The sequence below is a fragment of the Capra hircus genome, chromosome 1 (genome assembly GCF_001704415.2).
Source record: "Capra hircus breed San Clemente chromosome 1, ASM170441v1, whole genome shotgun sequence".
NCBI lineage: Eukaryota > Metazoa > Chordata > Mammalia > Artiodactyla > Bovidae > Capra > Capra hircus.
Window position 1 is genome coordinate 114,974,066 of NC_030808.1, and position 18,848 is coordinate 114,992,913.

The 18,848-nt window shown below is 35.1% G+C and overlaps 1 protein-coding gene across 19 annotated transcripts in view; it reads right to left on the reverse strand.

The window, feature by feature from the left end:
- MBNL1 (muscleblind like splicing regulator 1) overlaps positions 261 to 18,848 on the reverse strand; it is a 218,483-nt gene continuing 199,895 nt past the window's right edge. For 9 of the 19 annotated variants that reach the window (XM_005675421.3, XM_005675427.2, XM_005675420.2 and 6 more), the window contains 5 exons: positions 17,962 to 18,115; positions 10,217 to 10,252; positions 9,430 to 9,524; positions 6,343 to 6,417; positions 261 to 3,680 (listed from right to left, as the gene is read on the reverse strand). In XM_005675421.3, coding sequence (XP_005675478.1) covers positions 6,361 to 6,417; positions 9,430 to 9,524; positions 10,217 to 10,252; positions 17,962 to 18,115 — 342 coding nt within the window. In that variant the 3' untranslated portion in view covers positions 261 to 3,680; positions 6,343 to 6,360. Of the gene's footprint in view, positions 3,681 to 6,342; positions 6,418 to 7,457; positions 7,522 to 9,429; positions 9,525 to 10,216; positions 10,253 to 17,961; positions 18,116 to 18,848 lie in introns of all 19 variants that reach the window. The other 10 variants (XM_005675430.2, XM_013965690.2, XM_005675428.3 and 7 more) reach the window with 6 other exon arrangements.

An 18,848-nucleotide genomic window follows, 5' to 3' on the forward strand; every position in this document is an offset into this window, starting at 1 on the left:
TGAACCTAAAATACATCAAACAGCACTTGAAGTGTCAGAGGAAAGGAGAAGATTTTTCAAAAGCACTGGGCAGTGGGTGGCAACACATGATTCAGATTTTCCCCTTGAGCATGAGAGGCTAGCGGGGAGGAGTCAAGGCCCCATTTGCCGCCAGTTAACACCTGACGATGAATTTCCATATCATTGTTTGTCGAGACAGACATGCATGAATGCATGAAACGCGCAAAAATAATAACACTTCAATCTCAGGTACACAAACATACTTAAGAAAGAGAAGTTTTATTAGGGCAATTTCACTTTATTTTTCCATACAGCAAAGTCAACTACTGCAGTAATAATAAAATAAGCATAAAACAAATTGCAGCCCAAGACAAAATACATAATTTTAAGCAACTACAAGCAGAAAGTAAGTTGTGATTACATAATAGTAAAACCAAGCACACCTGTCCTTTCAGCAGATGAAAGTGTAGGGTTGCTGATAAGTGCAACATTATAACCAGCTGGAGTGAAGGCTGGATACACTAATTCAGTAAACAAGTGCCCATTATCACATTTGCCTTTTTGAGTGCTTCTGAGTTGAAAATTAAAACCGTGAAAATTGAACTGTGTTTTATCGTTTTCACCTGCTGAAAGAACAGGCTCCTACAGCAATTAAAAAACAATCACATAACAACTATAGCTACGGTGTGCTGTTTGGTTTGCCTGTTTATGGTTGAAATTTTGTGAAAGTCAATACTTGTTTTGAAGATTTTTTTTCTTTTTTTTTTTTTTGTGAACAGTAAACCACTGAAATTGGCAGAAACTGATTTGAATAGTATATGTCCTTAGTATAGTTCTTTCTCTCTCTTTTTTTTGTTGTTTTGTTGAAGTTTTAAACATGCAGTAGTTTTTGAAAAATGTAAGGAATATCTGATCCATGATTTCACCTTAATGGTTGAAGGACCTGCTATTTTTGGTAATGATCTTCAGGCAGATTTGGCCCAATGGAGTTTTTGTCAGTCATGAGATCTTGGAAGGATGGCATATCTTTCCAGCTGAAAAAATCCTGGCAAACTACAAGCTGTCCACAAAAAAGCAAAGCAACATGTTTGAAGGGGTATGGAGTGCTAACTCTGTGCCACTTTTGCAAGCAATTTTGCTCAGTCTGTCATTTTATTAGCCTTAACAAAACTCCTTGTAATTATAGACGTTTTTATTCAAAATAAGATCTTACTATTATACAGGTTTCTCTCTTTTGACTATATACAGAAGTGCAAAAAGTCAACCTTCTCTCTAGACGTTCCAACATGCTAAATTGCAGCATAATCAACCCTCAAGAGTTTGCACACACGCTATAATTCTCATTACGTAAACTTTGAGTATTTGGATTATCAACAAAAAGTCCCTTGTTCTATTTATTGATTATGCAGCTTATTTATAACAAGGCCTGATATTCAGGGATTTCAAAAATATTAAACAATACTTTAACATTTGAAATGGATACAGTAGAAAATAAATTTTATTCTAATATCTAGGATCTAGATCTTCTTATAATAACTAATTACAAACAAAATAAATCATCAAAATATTACTCAATTGTCTGCCAGGATTGTTGCGATAGCAACAACTTAACTTCTTACTTAGCAATGATTATATATTTATAAGATATCCATATAAAAGATCTTTGTTCTTTAATGAAAACTAGACAAGAACTAACAATGACTGACATTCTTACATTTTTAATATTAAATCAGTAAAATATAAATCATTTAGTTAACAATACGAATATTCATATGACACTACATGTAATTCAAAACTGAGTATGTTATGAAGGAAAAAACTACTTTTTTTTTTGTATTTTGAAAAGTTCATCGGTAAAATCTACTAAAACAAGAGTCTATAAACTGAAATGGTATTCAATTGTTAATAGAAAATGAAATCTAATAAATGTAGGAAATGAAAAACTACACTTTAACAAGAAAAATAAGTAATATTCTATAATGTAACTAACTACAATAACATGTGGAGTCACCATTACTCTCTTAACACGATTGAAATTACATTGGTATGGGTTCCAACCCGTAATGTAATAATCTAAGGCTTTAATAGATGTACAGTACAATCAGTAAAATCAACACATCAGTCTTATATTAGAAAGCATCTCTCTCAAGCATAAAAACTTGCAGTAAACTTGGAAGTATGGAAAGTTCTAGAACTGAACTTTCACTTCTCCCATTCCATACTAGAACTACCAGTGACCTGGCCCCTACTTCAGCAATTTTAGAACTGCTGAACAGAGCAAAAATATCCTTTACTAGCTGCAACATCCAAACCACAAAAAAGGAATTCCTTTGGATGAATCCATTCTTAAAAACTGAATGCACATCTATTTTTTTTTTTAATTTGTAAAAGGCTTTCTAAGGCTATAAGCAGTAAATCTGAACAAAACAAAACAAAACAAATCACATATAAAATTCACCCATGTACTTAACCCACCCAATGACTAGGTTAATTAAACATTTCCCATTTTCATATTTTGGTTTATCATGCATCTGATGACAGTGCTGCTTTCTTCTTTGTTTAGAGTCACTATTTTAAACGTGACTGTGATGAAGCATTTAAGCAAATGTGAAACCATTTTTGCAAAGCATTTAGAGTCGTCTGACTTTTGACAGAGCTATAAATAGAAGCAAAATAATTTCCTCAAACTTTTTTTTGTTATCGTGTCTCAGAAATGGCATATCCCTTTTGAATAACATGTTATACAGTATAGTAGGCATAAATATTACACTACAATGCATTAAAATAATTTTTATATATATCTATTATATATAATCTCCAGTATGTGTGAGTTTATCTGTATTGAGAGAGTCTGTGTTGTGCTGTCTATTTTGTTACTGTAAAGTTAAATCGGCCATTTCTGAGACAGCTTTGGTTTCCAAAAAAAAAAAAGAATGGTGCCCTTTGACTGATTAGTACTAGCAAATAAGCAACAAAATGTGGCTCTGAAAACAATAACACTGAAGAAATAATACTCTAATTTGATGTACAGTCTATGGCACTTCATGAGAATCCTTAACAACATGGTACTTAAAGCCATGATGTGCTTTAAAAGATACACAGTTGTGGTTTTGCTTGGCACATTCATCTCTGTCAGATCCCTCCCTCACCACATCTTAAAATCTATTACATTAAAAATATTACTCAAACAAAAATGACTGTGCATGCACGCTCTCATCTATAATGGCAATTTTAAATACAAGGTGCACCTTTGTTATTTGTAAACCTTGAAAGAAATAAACTTATTTTTAAAAAATTATATCTTGGTCTACAGACGTACCAATACATAATAGAATCATGGTTACACCATAGTCTGTCTTTTCAAGATGGCATGAATATATAGGAAACTAATTAGGTCTGCATATTTGAATGCATCACTCTGTGCTAGAAAAGAAAGACAATGTTGTTCTTTTAGACAGGAGTATCACCTCAGCACAAATATCAATTAAATGTACAAAGTGTATAGGCAACAGTGTGCAGTGGGTTTCCTTGTTGTCTTTTCTTCTGGTTAACATGCAGTATGTGGATGTCTTGTGGCTGAGGGGTTTTTGTGTGTGGTTGCTTGACGGTATATACAATATGGCTAATGACCTCGTCCTTTACTCTAACCAAGCACACTGTCCTTTCCTCTTTAGTACGATCTACAAGGGAAAAAGAGATAACGTTCTGTTAAAACAGACAATATCTAACAGCAGTTTCCCATATACATTCAACATGAAAACTGTATTTCTTGGTTTAAAGAGTGAACACAGGAATGGCAGCACCTTCACGTAAAAACCAAAAACACATCGCAGGTACAAAGGACCAAATGTGTTTATTGTCTCTTTGAGAATAAAATGACACTCACAGCTTCATAAAATTGTAGTCTCTGAACAAATATCAGCCAATACACAGCTTAAAGTATAAAATACATTTGCAGAATCAAGGGGCATAATACAGCAGAGCTCTCTTTAGCACTATCATTGTGGGACAGAATTTACAACTCACTTTACTTCTTTCTAAAGTTTAATAGGTTTCAGAAGTAATGATTTGGCCCACAAAATTAAAATCCATGAAACAGTCCTATTAAACACAATTTGTTCTATGTGGATGCTGGATTAGCACAGTATGTGTTTGCAAAAAAAAAAAAAACAACGATGATACTCTAAGTGACTGCTTTGGATAATTTGCAGTTTGGATTTTTTCTCCTAAAGGCAAGAAAAAAAAAATCATTCCTTATGCTCTTGACAAATTCAGGTTGAACTGATATTGCAATGTACTTCTGACTTAATAATTCCAGCTGTTACATGAAATTTGTTCCCATAGAATCTTTACATATTCAACTATGCTTCCATACAACTTGAGAATTAAAAAAAATCACCATTCTGGCCTCATTCAAAAACCATTCTAAATATTGCAGCTTCTCATGAAAATGTATAGGTATTTGTTAAATAAACAGAACCTTAAAGAGCTTAAGTTTCAATACTGACATATCTACTGTTTTGCTAACTGATGAACTCCACAGCCATTTTGTATTTTTTCTGAACCTGGATTATTGCTAAGAAACAGAACTTGTTTACATATATACATACCTAACTGACTATAAAAGCTTGAAATGTGTTTTAACATGTCAAAAGAAGAACTCTACTCCCAAACCTATGTATTACAAAGTGATGTACTATTATATTGTACAGAATAATAAACCTTATTATCAGAACTGCACTGAGAGAGCTTATGAAATAAAAATCAGTTTCAGTAATTTAATTCATGATTGCAGCATGCTTTGGTAGTGCATCTCGGATTGAGTTTATCATTCCTTTATTTCAAGTTGTGTCTGTCTTCTTGTGTATGAGTTCATCCTTTGACAAGCTCTTCCTATGGATTATTATTACAAGGGCCTCTGAACTGGTTTCCTAACACTATCTCCTGATTCAATATCCTGTCCCTTCTTCTATAAGCCTCTAATATCTCCTTTCTCTCTGCATCAACCTTCACTGTTCAAATTCACTTAATTTCTGACTCAGTTAGGAAGAGCTGCTCCTTCATCTTTGTTCCTAGAGGAATTTGTTCACAGCTCTCTTATTTTAATAAAGAGTGCTAAAATTTCCATCATCATCTCATTGACTGTCGATCTTTATTTCATTGACCTGGTAACTAACACACAGTAGCTAACACAAAAAATCATTTATAAATGTGTTAATGCACAGATAAATGAATGAAAGGAAGCAACAAAGAATGATCACTCATCTTATTTACCAGATTCAGTTTTAAGCATTGTATTTCTTCTTAAATATAAAAAGAAATATCTAATATAATTCTGAGCAGGTAGATAACTTGTATGAATGTATAAGAATAAAACATGCTCTAAAAGGATGAAACATGGTCATCTTTGCAAGTCAATGTGTCTGAAAAGAAACCACAAGACTTTTAAACTATTTGAGCAAATATTCAGGTAGATGTGTGCGTGTGTGTGTATGCGTGTGCATATATGAATGCATGAATATATTTAAATCAGGCTCTTTATATCCTAATGACCCCGCTGTGGTGAAGCATGGGGTAAACTGGGTACATGTTCTCATTTAGGATTTAGCAAGAAATTTTTGAAGAAAATAAATGCTGACCTATACCAGGGATCAGCAAACTATTGCGTGTAAGCTAAATACTGCCTACTGCCTATTTTTGTGTGTGTCCAACTTTTTGTGACCTTATGACCCATAGCCCACCATGTTCCTTGGTCCATGGGATTTTCCAGGCAAGAACACTGGAGTGGGTTGCCATGCCCTCCTCCAGGGGATCTTCCCAGCCCAGAGATCTGTGTCTCATGTCCCCTGCATTGGCAGGTGGGTTCTTTGTCACTAGCGCCACCAATAAAGTTTCACTGGGACACAGCACGCCCTTTCATTTACCCACTGTCTCTGCCTGCATTCATGCTACGTCAGCAGAGCAGCCCTATGGCCCACACAACCAAAAGCATTTACTATCTCATCTTTGAAGGAGAAGCTTGCCAGTCCCTGATCTACACCTTCTATTTAGTTTTAAGCTGTATTTTTCCTTCACGATTGTGCTTATTTCTAGTACAAAATTTTTAAAAATGTATATATCCTCATTTATGCATTTAAATATTATGCATATTTAAATGCTATTAGCATATTTCTTTAAAATTCATACATTAAAATTCCTCATAACCCATCTAAGATAAAATTGTGAGTTCTATAGAAATACATTTTTTGAAATTTTGCAAAATTTTTTAAGTGCATTACACAATTGTTATCTTAAAAAGAAAACCACCATGAATATACACTCAATATTACATAATGAACTTACTGTTTAGTGATGAAAATCCTACATCTGGGTAACATACTTGTGGCTAGTCAGATGTTCGGCAGATATTATGGGTATCTAGCAAATAAAAGATTATTTAATGAATGATCCATGCAAGCAAGCAAACAACCAAGAGATGAAAACATCTTAATATTAAATTATTTAAGAAAGTGAAATTCAGCTGTGAGGTGACAGTCCTTATCTGATCAACATAACAGTAAGTTAATGTAAACTTAATGCCAAAGTAGCAACTCATTGTTTAAAATCTTTGTGTTAAATACTATTCTATAAATGTTATCAGTTTTTAGGAAGTAAGAGAAGTAAAACTATCAAAAATTCATGCAGAGCAGTAATTGAAAGAAGCCCTTTTTGTTGGCCTACACACACGCACCTGTGGTTTCAGTTATTCAGTATTCTAGAAAGCAAAGTAGGCAATGTCTTGCCTTTTTTTGTGCAACCAATTTCTACATTTTCATTCAACTTATGGTATCTAACATTTTTTCCCAAGTTAAAAATACCAGGCAATAATTATAAAGGAGTATGTCAAAAGAACCAGATAAAAGCATGTAAGTCTACTTCAGAACATATTCCCTGAATCCTGATTGCACATTTTATTGCATTTTAAACGGGCAAGAAAATTACAAAACTTGACAGAAAACACAGTAAGGAACCAATATAGAGGTGACTTGTTTCAATCATCCCAACAGCCAACATTTTCCAATTTGTAGCCCAATCCTCTACCCAGAATGATGACTGCTATACTGGGAGAGGCAACACGGCACAGGTCCAACCCCTAGTGACCCATTTCTGGGTGTGTAAACGTGACCAAAGCGCTTCATTACTCTATACTTAGGTTTTTTCATCTCTAAACTGGCACTAATCTCATTTCAGCAAGGTTGATGGGAGAAGAGTGAAATCGCATACATGAAGGCATTTTGTTGCTGTTTCCATCTAGATGTCCTAGACTAACTACCTCAACGTATTACAGTCCACAGTCTGGAGTGTAAATTAGTATGGCTCTATTTTATTTCCATTTCTCAGCTGACATCTTTACACAATTTTACAGCACTGGCAAATGGCACGAAAATGTGCTCCAAGCATAATGAAGCTTCTCATACCATTTTTCCTGCTGCTGCAGGACAGGATGTTGCACCCAACAGTGTAGAAGCATCAAGGATGGGGCTGTCGAAACATACCAAGGACCTTCAACACCAATCGATGCAGATGAAGGGCCAGCTATAAACTTCTGCATGCATGCAGGCTGCATTTTGTGGCATCAGCTATTTCCAGCATCGCTAATGTACTGTAGGCATATACATATGTATGTATATGTAGATATAATATATGTGTGTATATATATATCCATTCCCTTTTCTTTCTTCTGGTTGTCGAACAGTATGAAGACCCAAGATTATGCATGAAATGGTCACAGCACAATGCAAAAAGTAAAGTGTCCCCTACAACCAAGGTGGCCAAGGGCATGTTGAAATTTGCTTTGCTGTAGTTCTGCTTACACCAGCAATTCTATAGTCATGCATGGTACACACAAGAGAGTTCAGCATCACTGATCTGCACCATAAATAGATTGCATTGAATCCATTAAGAAATTTCTGCCATAGATTACTAACATGCCACATATGCACAATCTAGCATTCTTGTAAATGAGTCTGATGTGTTAGCAAAAATCCAAGGCTATTTTGACAAACTTCAGAAAAACTAATGATTCTTTGCCAAGAAATGTTTAAAGCTTGTCTGAAACTTTAAAATACATCCATTTTGGCATGCTGCTTTTGAAAGTTTTTAGTGACTATACTTATAGTTTATAGTTCTTCAATGGTACATGGCGTACTGCAGAAACAAGGCTGGCTCCTCCTTATAGTGATGACTACAAATTCAAATGGCATTTAATTGGTCTTCTTTTCCCAAAGGGGCAACACGTTGATATCCATCTGATACTGCTTGTTTTGTTTTGTTTTTGAGATTCATTTGGTTATATTTAACTTGGTCTGTGAATTATCTGAAATTTGATTGGACTCTAGATATTTCATATGCTGATAACCCTATTGAACTCGCTTTCATAACAAATCTATGTATACTTTCAAGCCAAAAACTACTTTACATAAATTTGATTTTGATTCAACCAGTATTTTCTAGACTATAATTTTAAATAGGAGCTAAAAATGCTGGCTGAATCCATGCAGATTTTAAATTCTAAATATTTTAATAATTATTTTCTTTTGAATAATTACATTATGAAATTTAAATTTCTGAGACATATTCCTTTTACTTAAAAAACAACCCTGTGTATTTGTCACTCCATAGGCTTGTATGGAGCACAGAATGACTCTAATTGCTATACTTGGTGCCTTCTTCTTTCCTTCATAACCCTCTAACATTTATGCTGAGTAGTTACAGAAGTAAGAGAACTTATGAATTTTATTTTTTCACTTAAATCATTGAGAATCAAAACTTGAACACTTACTTATTTTAACTTATTTTGAGTATGCAATCTGCTTATCAAATAAAACTAATGAATTTATAACAAACTCTATTTACAAGAGTGGTTGTTTGTGGCATATATAGCACATTTAAATATTTTGTTTTTTATTAAGAATTTAGGCAAGAAACTATATATATATATCTCCAATGCTTATAACAAAACCCTTAAAATCACCTATATTTTTCAAATTACTTTTTATTATATAAATTTCAGGTGTACAGTACTATAGTTCAACATCTGTATACACTACCTGATATAATTTTGATTGGTCAAAATACCTGCATGATTTTGATTTGAGACCAACTGAGAATTGCTTGTGTAAATATCATTTTAGTAGCTTTAGAAATGGAGCTGCGACAACTTTGGAGCACTTATAAATGGCATAAAAGCATTCTGCTGCTCATCATAGAAAGAATGTGTAGGCCAACAAGAGGTATCTTTGAAACCCCATGCTATTAAAGCACCCTCTACAGCCCTCACGGACACACGATTCCCCACTGACCTCAATGGGAAATCCACGTGCGTAAGGGCTGTTGGATTGAGCCCTATTAGAGTTGGTTTTTAAGAAACAAAGCTGTAAATTAGCAAACCTGGTTGGCTGTGGCTGTTGCAGCGAAGGGAACACTTGTGGCAGATGTTGTTGCTGCGGACACAGTGGCTGGCGTAGCACCGTGCACCATGGGAACTTTCGGAGGGAAAATCATATAAGCAAACATACAGAAGAGTGTAGCAATATGGAAACCATGGCAACATGGAGGAGATAATTGGGCATGGTATTTATCACAGCAGTAAGCCATGTGACGGGACATCATCACCAGCGAGTGACATGCAATCACAGCGCAAAGCAGGACAACATTCCAAGGAGAGAGGGGGAAGGGGGATGAAAGAGAAAAAAAAGGGGAAAAAAGCTTGTTACCATCAAATCAAGAAAATTGACACAAACAGGCTTAATTTGCTAAGTCAACACCAAGAATTTTATATCGTGTTCATAGTTAGACATTCAAAATCTAAGTCAAAATACAGATATTTACTTCATATATACAATTATCTGTTTTTGAATAAAAGTATGTTTTCTTATTTACTATTATAAAAATACACAATATATTACTTTTATGAGATAGTTTTTTTCTTTTTAACACACCAGAACTCATAGTCCAATCAAAATCCACCAAAGGTGACTAAAGGAAACTTGTGTGTAAAGAAAACATTTATGTGAGTCCATGTCAATTAAATAGAAAATGGCATTTAATTGACAGGTGTTAGTAAAAAGGAAATGGACTTGCCCAATAGATAAAAGTTAAACTCAGCAGTGGATTTTGAGGGGCTGTGAGGTGCACCATAGGTTTAAGATAATCAAGAAACAAAGCTGGCACCTACCAACACTTGTAGCGGGTGTCATGCACAATATTGAGCCTGCCCATCATGCATTGCAACAGGAAGGTGGATTTGAAAAGGGAAAAGAATTAAAACATCCCATCACACGTGTAATTAGGAAATTCATTTGAACAAAGAAGAAAAATTGTTATTATGGGAACAGTGGCATGTAACTGTCAGCACAATCAAATCATACAATAGCATAGTGATCAATTAGAACTAGTCTCAAGTGAAGAATAAAAGCCAGTTTAACTGTGTGCTGGTACACTTTGTTTCTCCTAATTGCTGCCTATAAATAAAAGTTAATTAAAAAAAAATGGAAACCTGCTTAATTCTTTTAAAAATAATATTGCAATTTGTTTTGTTTTAATCTGGTTACTGGCCATCTGGTGGCTTTGCTATTTCTGACTTTTTAACATATGAATTGAGCACATGTTAAATAATTAAGAGAAATTTACTAAGAGGCTAAATAATTCAACGCACAGAGCTGACTTAATAATGTAATGAAACCAAAGCACTCATTTCATTCCCTTAGTTTTATTTATTTCCCTGTTCAATGTAGCAGCAACCACACAGAAATGCAAGGGGTTGTGATCAACCATATAGGAATTTTATTTGGAGGGATACCAAGCAATATAAACAAGGCATAAGGAGAAACTGAAATTCTGCACTGCCTTAGTTTGGAATTTAAATGTACAGAAAACATTTAGATGGGACACACTTTCTTAAAGCCTCAAACTGATTTACTTAGAAGGTATCTGAGAAAGCAGACTGGTTTTCCTTGCTGTTTTAAACCTTCAGGACTTCTCAGAACAGCAAGTGTTCTATGAAATTTCACATTCAAAAACGGTTAATTAGATTTGAATAAAAACCCTCAATGGGGGATAATGAAGATATATACATTGCATAGGGGGTGTTGGCATTGATGTTCACAATGGCTCCACCACAACGTTAAAATCAGCATTACATAGATAGTGCCTGTTCTCTGTGCCATATAAACATTGGAAAATCTACCTTATCTTACCAAGCACAGGGCACTTTCCCATATACTGAATTACTGTTCTTTCTATGAGATTATTTTAGACTCCTAGGTTTTAAAATATCAAATGATTTTATATTTCTATCTAAATCTTGGCACATCCTATTTACATACTAGCAGCATCTGGGATGAACATTTGTTAGAAAAAATCTGCCAATTGCATCTTGTCAGAGATGGCCCTACAAAACAAAGCTGCCATTGAGAAGCATAGATTACTTCACTGGCATCCTTGTAACAGCTGCAATTAGATTGTTATCACAATTAAGACTGTGGGCACAATGATCAATGATTAAACTCGGGAAGAGAGCTAGGGAGGCATTCTCTCAGGTGGAGTAGTATTACACTGATAAGCATTATTTATTAAGACACTTGAAGATCTCTGTCATTTGCTACCACTACTGAGTCAAAGCCTTGTGGAAGACAACAAAAACAAATCAGTGATAACTGAGACCAGTAATTTGAGACAGTAGAGCAAGCAAACTTTAATATCCTAGATTCTATGACATCATTATCCTCCAACAGTTGGGTCAGAAGACTGGGAAAGAATGAATGAAAGATGAACGAAAAAGAATAACGTGGAATTTGAGAAATATTTGTTTTAAATACTGTCCAGGGTAAGTTTTAAATTTATTATTTATTATTATGCTGCAATTTGTCTATTATGTTTCATCCTATGCATAAGGAAGGCTGCACATGCTGAAAATGAGTTAACCTTATCCTGTCTCTCTCAAACCCTAAAGCTTTTGGGACTTGAATTTCAGTTTGAGCTATCTTCCTCATTACCATTAAAACCAATGCACACAGTTTTGAGAGGGATTCGCAGCAAATAAACATAAGGCAGCAATGAAAATACTAGCCAGGGTGCAGTAACTCACAAATATGAAGACATAATGCTGTAGGACCCACTTACCGAAATCAAAAATCACTTTGGAAACGACCATAATAGCCATCTTTACATCAGATTGGTTGGTTTATGAATGATTGCATAAATAGCCAATTGAAATTTTTTCTTCAATTTTCAGCGTAAGGTAAAAGTTAAATGAATGAATTTGTCAATTTCAAATTTCTCCTACAAAGGTATTTACAGAGTAGAATGGTGTGCTTCTGAGGAATGCAAGATGTTAATTACATGATTTTTAAATTGAAATGTTAAGTTAATTTTTATGAAGATTCAGAAAATAAAACTAGGAAAGTAGTTTACCAATGAGATGTATGTGTAGTTCAAATCAGTTCAAGAAGGGAAAAAAATAGATAGGAAAAAAACTATAGGGATTTTGTTGGAGGTTTGTATTCATATATGGTAATTCAAGCTTATTTAAGTGTATTATGATAGGAGTAAAAAGCTGATTTAAAGCCTTCTAAAAATACTCTATATCATTTAGAACTAAAAGTTCACAATCAATTGAATTATTCTTAAAATTGATGTCTAAAGAAGAAACAGCTTCATATAATTTATTTTTATAATCTGTTGAATTATATTTTGTGTCTCTACTGAGTTCAGGAAAAAACAGTGCTTACTACATTCCTGGCTTTATTCCAAACTCTTAGACCTGTCTGTAAAAGCGCTTTAAGAAGATGTTTTATTATATTATGCTTAAAACTAACTTAAATATAACTTTATGAAATAATTACCAGTATTATCTCCTTTTTATATATGAAAAAATTAAGTATAACTTATGGTAGACTGTATTTAAACTTCCAAGCCAGATTTATAATCACTATGCTAAGGTTCAAATAAACCATCTTTATTAACTTCATTAATCATACTAAAAGTGATAATTGAAAGTTTTGTTTTCTTTTCTTTCTGTAAAAGCAACCCCATCCCCTGCTTCTCTCCTCTTATTCCAACCCCTCAGGAAAGTTTTCTGGACTTCTGTTTCCTTCTTTCTAGGAATGTTTGCTCAAGGTGAAGCTGAAGCTGTTGAAAGCAAACTTATTTTTAGGTTTTTAAAAATCATAAGCCTACAATGACTGAGCACAATATGCTAGGAAGAGAAGTATGCTTTTGTGGATGCCAAGTGGGCAAAAAAAGGTAAAGGAAAGCAGAGAGAAAAAATTTCTTCCAGACTCTGAAGAGAAGCGTGCAGGGCCCCTCGGTAATTGGGCTGGTGGTGTGTTCTTTCACAGCAGCGCTGCCAGAAGCAGGCTTTCCAGGGAATGGGCTGCATGGGAGGCTAAGGAGCTTAGGCAAGGATGCTGGTACCCAAGGCAGGCACAGAAGCCTTGGAGCACCTGCATTCAAGGGATCTTCTAAGCATGGACAATGATTACATCAGCAATGGCCGGTGTTAACTGAAGAATGGAGACTGGGTAACCTGTCTCAGACTACTGGACAGCATAGGATCACCATTTGAGTAGAGATGGGAAAGAAAAGGAGATGTGAGGATGGGAATCCTGAAATTTCAGTGGTGCCTGATACATCTATCCAATACTGAAACTGAAGTTTAGAATTGGACTTAATATAAATTCAGGAAAACAAAACTGATGTAAATAAAAGTGTTATTTCATGAAATTTATACCTACAACATAAGTAGACATTAGATTACATATACTCTGTATGAATAGTAAATTTAGTCTTCATGGGTGAAGGTTAAAAAAAATTGGACTATCCATTTAAAAAAATAAAAATTTCTTCAGTGTGAACATGGTCCAAATTACTTATATTTATCTTTAAATGAGATGGAGGGTATAAAAGCAAAAGGCTAGAGAACTCTCTTGGGAGAGGTGGGAGTGGGATGGGAGATGCAGTGAGATGTAGCTGACTGAATGAATAGAAAGACGGATGAACGAGTGAGTCAGAGGCTGTGGAGTGCTAAGTCGTTTCAGTTGTGCCAGACTCACTGTAACCCCATGGACAGTAGCCCACCAGGCTCCTCTGTCCATGAGATTCTCCAGGCAAGAGTGCTGGAGTGAGTCGCCATGGCCTCCTCCAGGGGAATCTTCCTGACCCAGGGATCGAACCCCCATCTCTTGTGTCTCCTGCATTGGCAAGCAGGTTCTTTACCACTGGCACCACCTGGGAAGCCCAGGAAGGACAGGTGGATGGAAAACAGGGAAGGAAAGAAGAAAAAGAGGAAGAGAAGGAGGTAGGAGCAGAAAGAATAGATAGATGGTTAGAAGGATGGATGGATAAATGGACAGATGAATGCATACATGGATGGATGCATGGATGGATTAATGGATAGATGGGTAAAGGCCACATAAGACCAAGTTTGTTCTTAAAAGTTATGGTATATACTAATTTTTCTTTACTAGTTAGGTGGCTTGCCATGCTATCCTGATCTTTTGCTAGCAACCTGTTCTGTATACAGAGTTACCTGCTCCAAAGATTTAGTCAACCATGCTTCACTGTAATATCAATGAAATAGACCTATATATCCCTGATGTTATTATTGAAGCAACAGACTACAGAATTCTGAAACTCTAAACTGCAAAAAATAAACAGCTTCCTTTCTCTGCTGCTGCTGCTGCTGCTGCTAAGTCGCTTCAGTAGCGTCTGACTCTGAGCGACCCCATAGATGCCAGATCATCAGGCTACCCCGTCCCTGGCATTCTCCAGGCAAGAACACTGGAGTGGGTTGCCATTTCCTTCTCCAATGCACAAAAGTAAGAAGTGAAAGTGAAGTCGCTCAGTCATGTCTGACTCTTCACGACCCCATGGACTGCAGCCTTCAAGGCTCCTCTGTCCATGGGATTTTCCAGGCAAGAGTACTGGAGTGGGAATATAACTTCCAAATTATAATATTGTGGTTAGACAGGATGCTCTGATCACAGAATCCATCTATAGGTCTGCAAAATAACCTAGACTTGGGAAAATGAACTTCCTTTTCCCCCATATCACAAGAGATGACACATGAATTTATGGTAGGATAGATTTTTTGTAGTTCTCAACAATTCATTGACAATATTTAAAAATGGACAGATTTCACAATATGAGCATCTGGGAAATAAATCATAAGCTCTAGCAATACTGGACACCAGAGCCATCACATTGAGTTGTATACAAGCACCCCATAGTCACAAAGGCTATGACATATACGGAGCCACAAAGGGTGTCCAGCGCACAACAGGTACAACCTACCCGGCAAATAATCTTCTAAGGCAACAAAAGGCTGTCTGAACACTGACTGTTCCCTTCAAACTAGGCCTAAGCTCTCCTGCACCTCCCAGACCCCACAGCTTCAAATTTACTTCTTGCTTCACTTGTTCATATTTCCTGCCTGGCTTTTAAGGTATTTGGGTTTTTATATTTTCTACATTAGATTTCTTTCCTTCCCAGCTGTATGATAAAGTGGTTTGGCAGGAGTATAGATGGGCTATCCATTATAACTTTTTAATGTCATTGTGGCACATAAGTACCTATGAGATTAAAAATACTCTGAAGGAATGAAGGAGGCACTACCTACTTCTATGTGATGACAAAAAGTTAATCTGCAAGCTCTTTAAACCCGGGTTACAAATAATCCTTATTTGATATTACTATTGCAATAATTACATATTGACTACAAATATAAAAAAAAATTTCTGATGCAAATTTATCATAAAAAATGTAAACAAATCTTTAAAATTTCAGCATATTTCAATATATTATGGCACATTTTATTTAAATTAACAATGCTTAGTTTCTAGACAGAGAGGTAAGTATGACTCTGATTTATGAAGGTATGTATTGGTTTTCCCTGAGTTGAATTTTACCTAGCATCTTTTGCTCTATCCTACCTACAGACTAAAACCCATTCCATAGAGAGCCTATGGTCATGAATCAGAGTCAGACATGTCATACAATTAATGATTACACTTATTTAGAAAAGTCTTCAGTCATGTGAATGTTGTTGGAGAAACTGAAGCAAAATCTGCTTGATAAAACAGATTATTTTAGGTTTCTTTAAGTAACATATGGAAGAAGTTAAATTTGTTTTCACTTTTAGATTTTTAAATAAAGAAACTGTCATTTCTAGTAGTAATGTTTCATTTAGTGAAATAAACTGACAAAATAGTTTTTAATTTACTCAAAAAGATCACAGTAGTTACCTATAATTCCTTGAAACTTTGTCTAGTGATCTGACTATAGAAAAATTGATAGATTATTTGTTGGAGACAGCATAAATCCGGGGAGATGGAAATTTATACTAAAGCAAAACAAATTATTTCCGGAAATCTCTGAAAACATACATATGTTGAGAAAAAATTTTTAATTTTATAAAACTTAAAAGAAATGTGACTTTTCCTTCAGAGTACAACAAATACCCAAAGATCAAATGACTTAATTTCTATTCTAAAATGGACAAACTGCAACTTGATAGATACTATTTCATGAGTACAAACATAACTTTATCTGTGGTGCTAAGGCAGGCTATTTCAATTAGTGGAATATTCTATTCTAGTTCACTGAATGTTACTACATATTCTACACATGGATGGCTAGTTTTCAAAGAGGCACTGTATAAAAAGCTGTACTTGGCAGTAAAAACTAATGAGAATTATCACATTTTCTCATGGTATTTTGAACCTGCTGCTAAGTCACTTCAGTCGTGTCTGACTCTGTGCGACCCCATAGACAGCAGCCCACCAGGCTCCCCATCCCTGGGATTCTCCAGGCAAGAACACTGGAGTGGGTTGCCATTTCCTTTTCCAATACATGAAAGTGAAAAGTGAAAGCAAAGTCGCTCAGTCGTGTCCGACTCTTAGCAACTCCATGGACTGCAGCCCACCAGGCTCCATCCATGGGATTTTCCAGGCAAGAGTACTGGAGTGGGGTGCCATTGCCTTCTCCAATTTTGAACCTAATGCACTGTAAATACTGTTAGCATAGTATAACATACTAATGGGTCTATATCTTTGACATACACATCTAATCATAAATTTATCAATTTAATTAATAAAATTATTTTATTAACTGAATCTCTTAACACATGGCAATTTTTAAGAAAGATTAAGAGATGAAGAAGAAATAAGATTAGAGTCTCTGGTTATTTAAATTCTAGATTATAAGGAATGTAATATGTATTGTCTGAAGCAAATGAAGAGTAAGTAAAAATAATAAATTTCCAGGTAATTAAGTGACTGATTAGTTTATGTTTTTAAATTGTAAATCTTTGTGTATAGTTCTAGAGTATGTTTGTTACTAAGTTGAAATCAACTGAAACCACAAATGTGTAACTCACTTATAAATGTAAACTTCACTGGGTACTTAGGGCTACTTCAATATTAGCTCAGGAGCAAAAACTTTAAGTGATGTATACTGATTGGTACCAATAAGATTGGAACAGAGTCAGTTTTTTATTCTCCACCTTGAAAACAAAAAGGCTGAAAAATAAAAACCAAAACTGAAGTGTCATTTCATATAATTCAAATGAACTCTGGAATCATGAAGGCAAAGGGGTCTTACAGCAGGAAAGGCTCATAAAATAGCTTGACAGACATGTAACAGTGTTGAGGAAAGAGGAAAAAAAAAAGAGAACTCTATTTCATTTCAAATTACACAAATACAAATAAATATACAAAATATCACTGACTTCTCATCCATTTTTCATTAAGCTAAAACTCTTAGCTTTTAAGGAAAATCATAGGAGAGACCTGAGACAACTTTTCATCTTACCTTCCACCTGCTCTATGGTTAAAAATGACTAGGGGCATGGCTTATCTGCTCTACCAATAGAAATCTACATGCATTATCAGATTTATTTATTAGCAAACTCAAACGCCTTACCTGGTGGGAGAAATGCTGTATGCTGTTGTAACTGCATGTTGGCTAGAGCCTGTTGGTATTGGAAAATACCAGTGTTAAAGACTGCTGTGGCACCGTTGGTTTTTTCAAGAGCAGGCCTCTTTGGTAATGGGGGAAGTACAGCTTGAGGAATTCCCTGTTTAGTGAGTGAGTATAAAAAACAAATACCAGTAAAAAGAGAAAAAGAAAAAAGAAAAATCAGTTGAAGGCTAAAATTGTTAGGAAGCATGAGCAAGCAAGCAGCAGAGCACTTAACTACCCGAGGGAAAAACATCCAATAAACAAAAATTTAAAGGGGGGGAAAAAAAAGCAAGATAAAAGCTTTAAAGGAAGCATTATTTTTGTTTTGGAGAAAAAAAAAAACCCACTAGTATGAGAGCACATGTTATAATGTGTTAAAGTGTTTTAAGTCCCATAATGCTTCAGGCTTTCTGGGAGAAGCCATTGATTTGGGAAAAGAAGAAAAGCTGCACCGCGAGCTCCATGAGGATTGACAAGTATAAGCAATGTTAAGAGTTAATTGTACGAAGTGACCGAAACTGGTAAAATAAAACCCAGCCCCACTCTGCCCTCCTCCCCAAATCTACCTGAACATGCACATGTCCCAGAGCATGCAAGTTTTTTTTTTTTCTTAAAACATTGAACTATAAATATTAAAAAGTCAATAATTCTATCACTAAAGCCATGCTAACCAAACAGGTACATAAATATACAGTCCAAAAATACATTTTTAATGTCCTTCAAATACTTCATTAGAACATTCTACAATGTAGTTAAACTGAATGTGGGCTGCTGGGTTTTTGGATTCTTTCATTGTACCACATCTGTCCAGGGACTTGTTTACAGTCTTTCCACTAATTTTGTCAGGA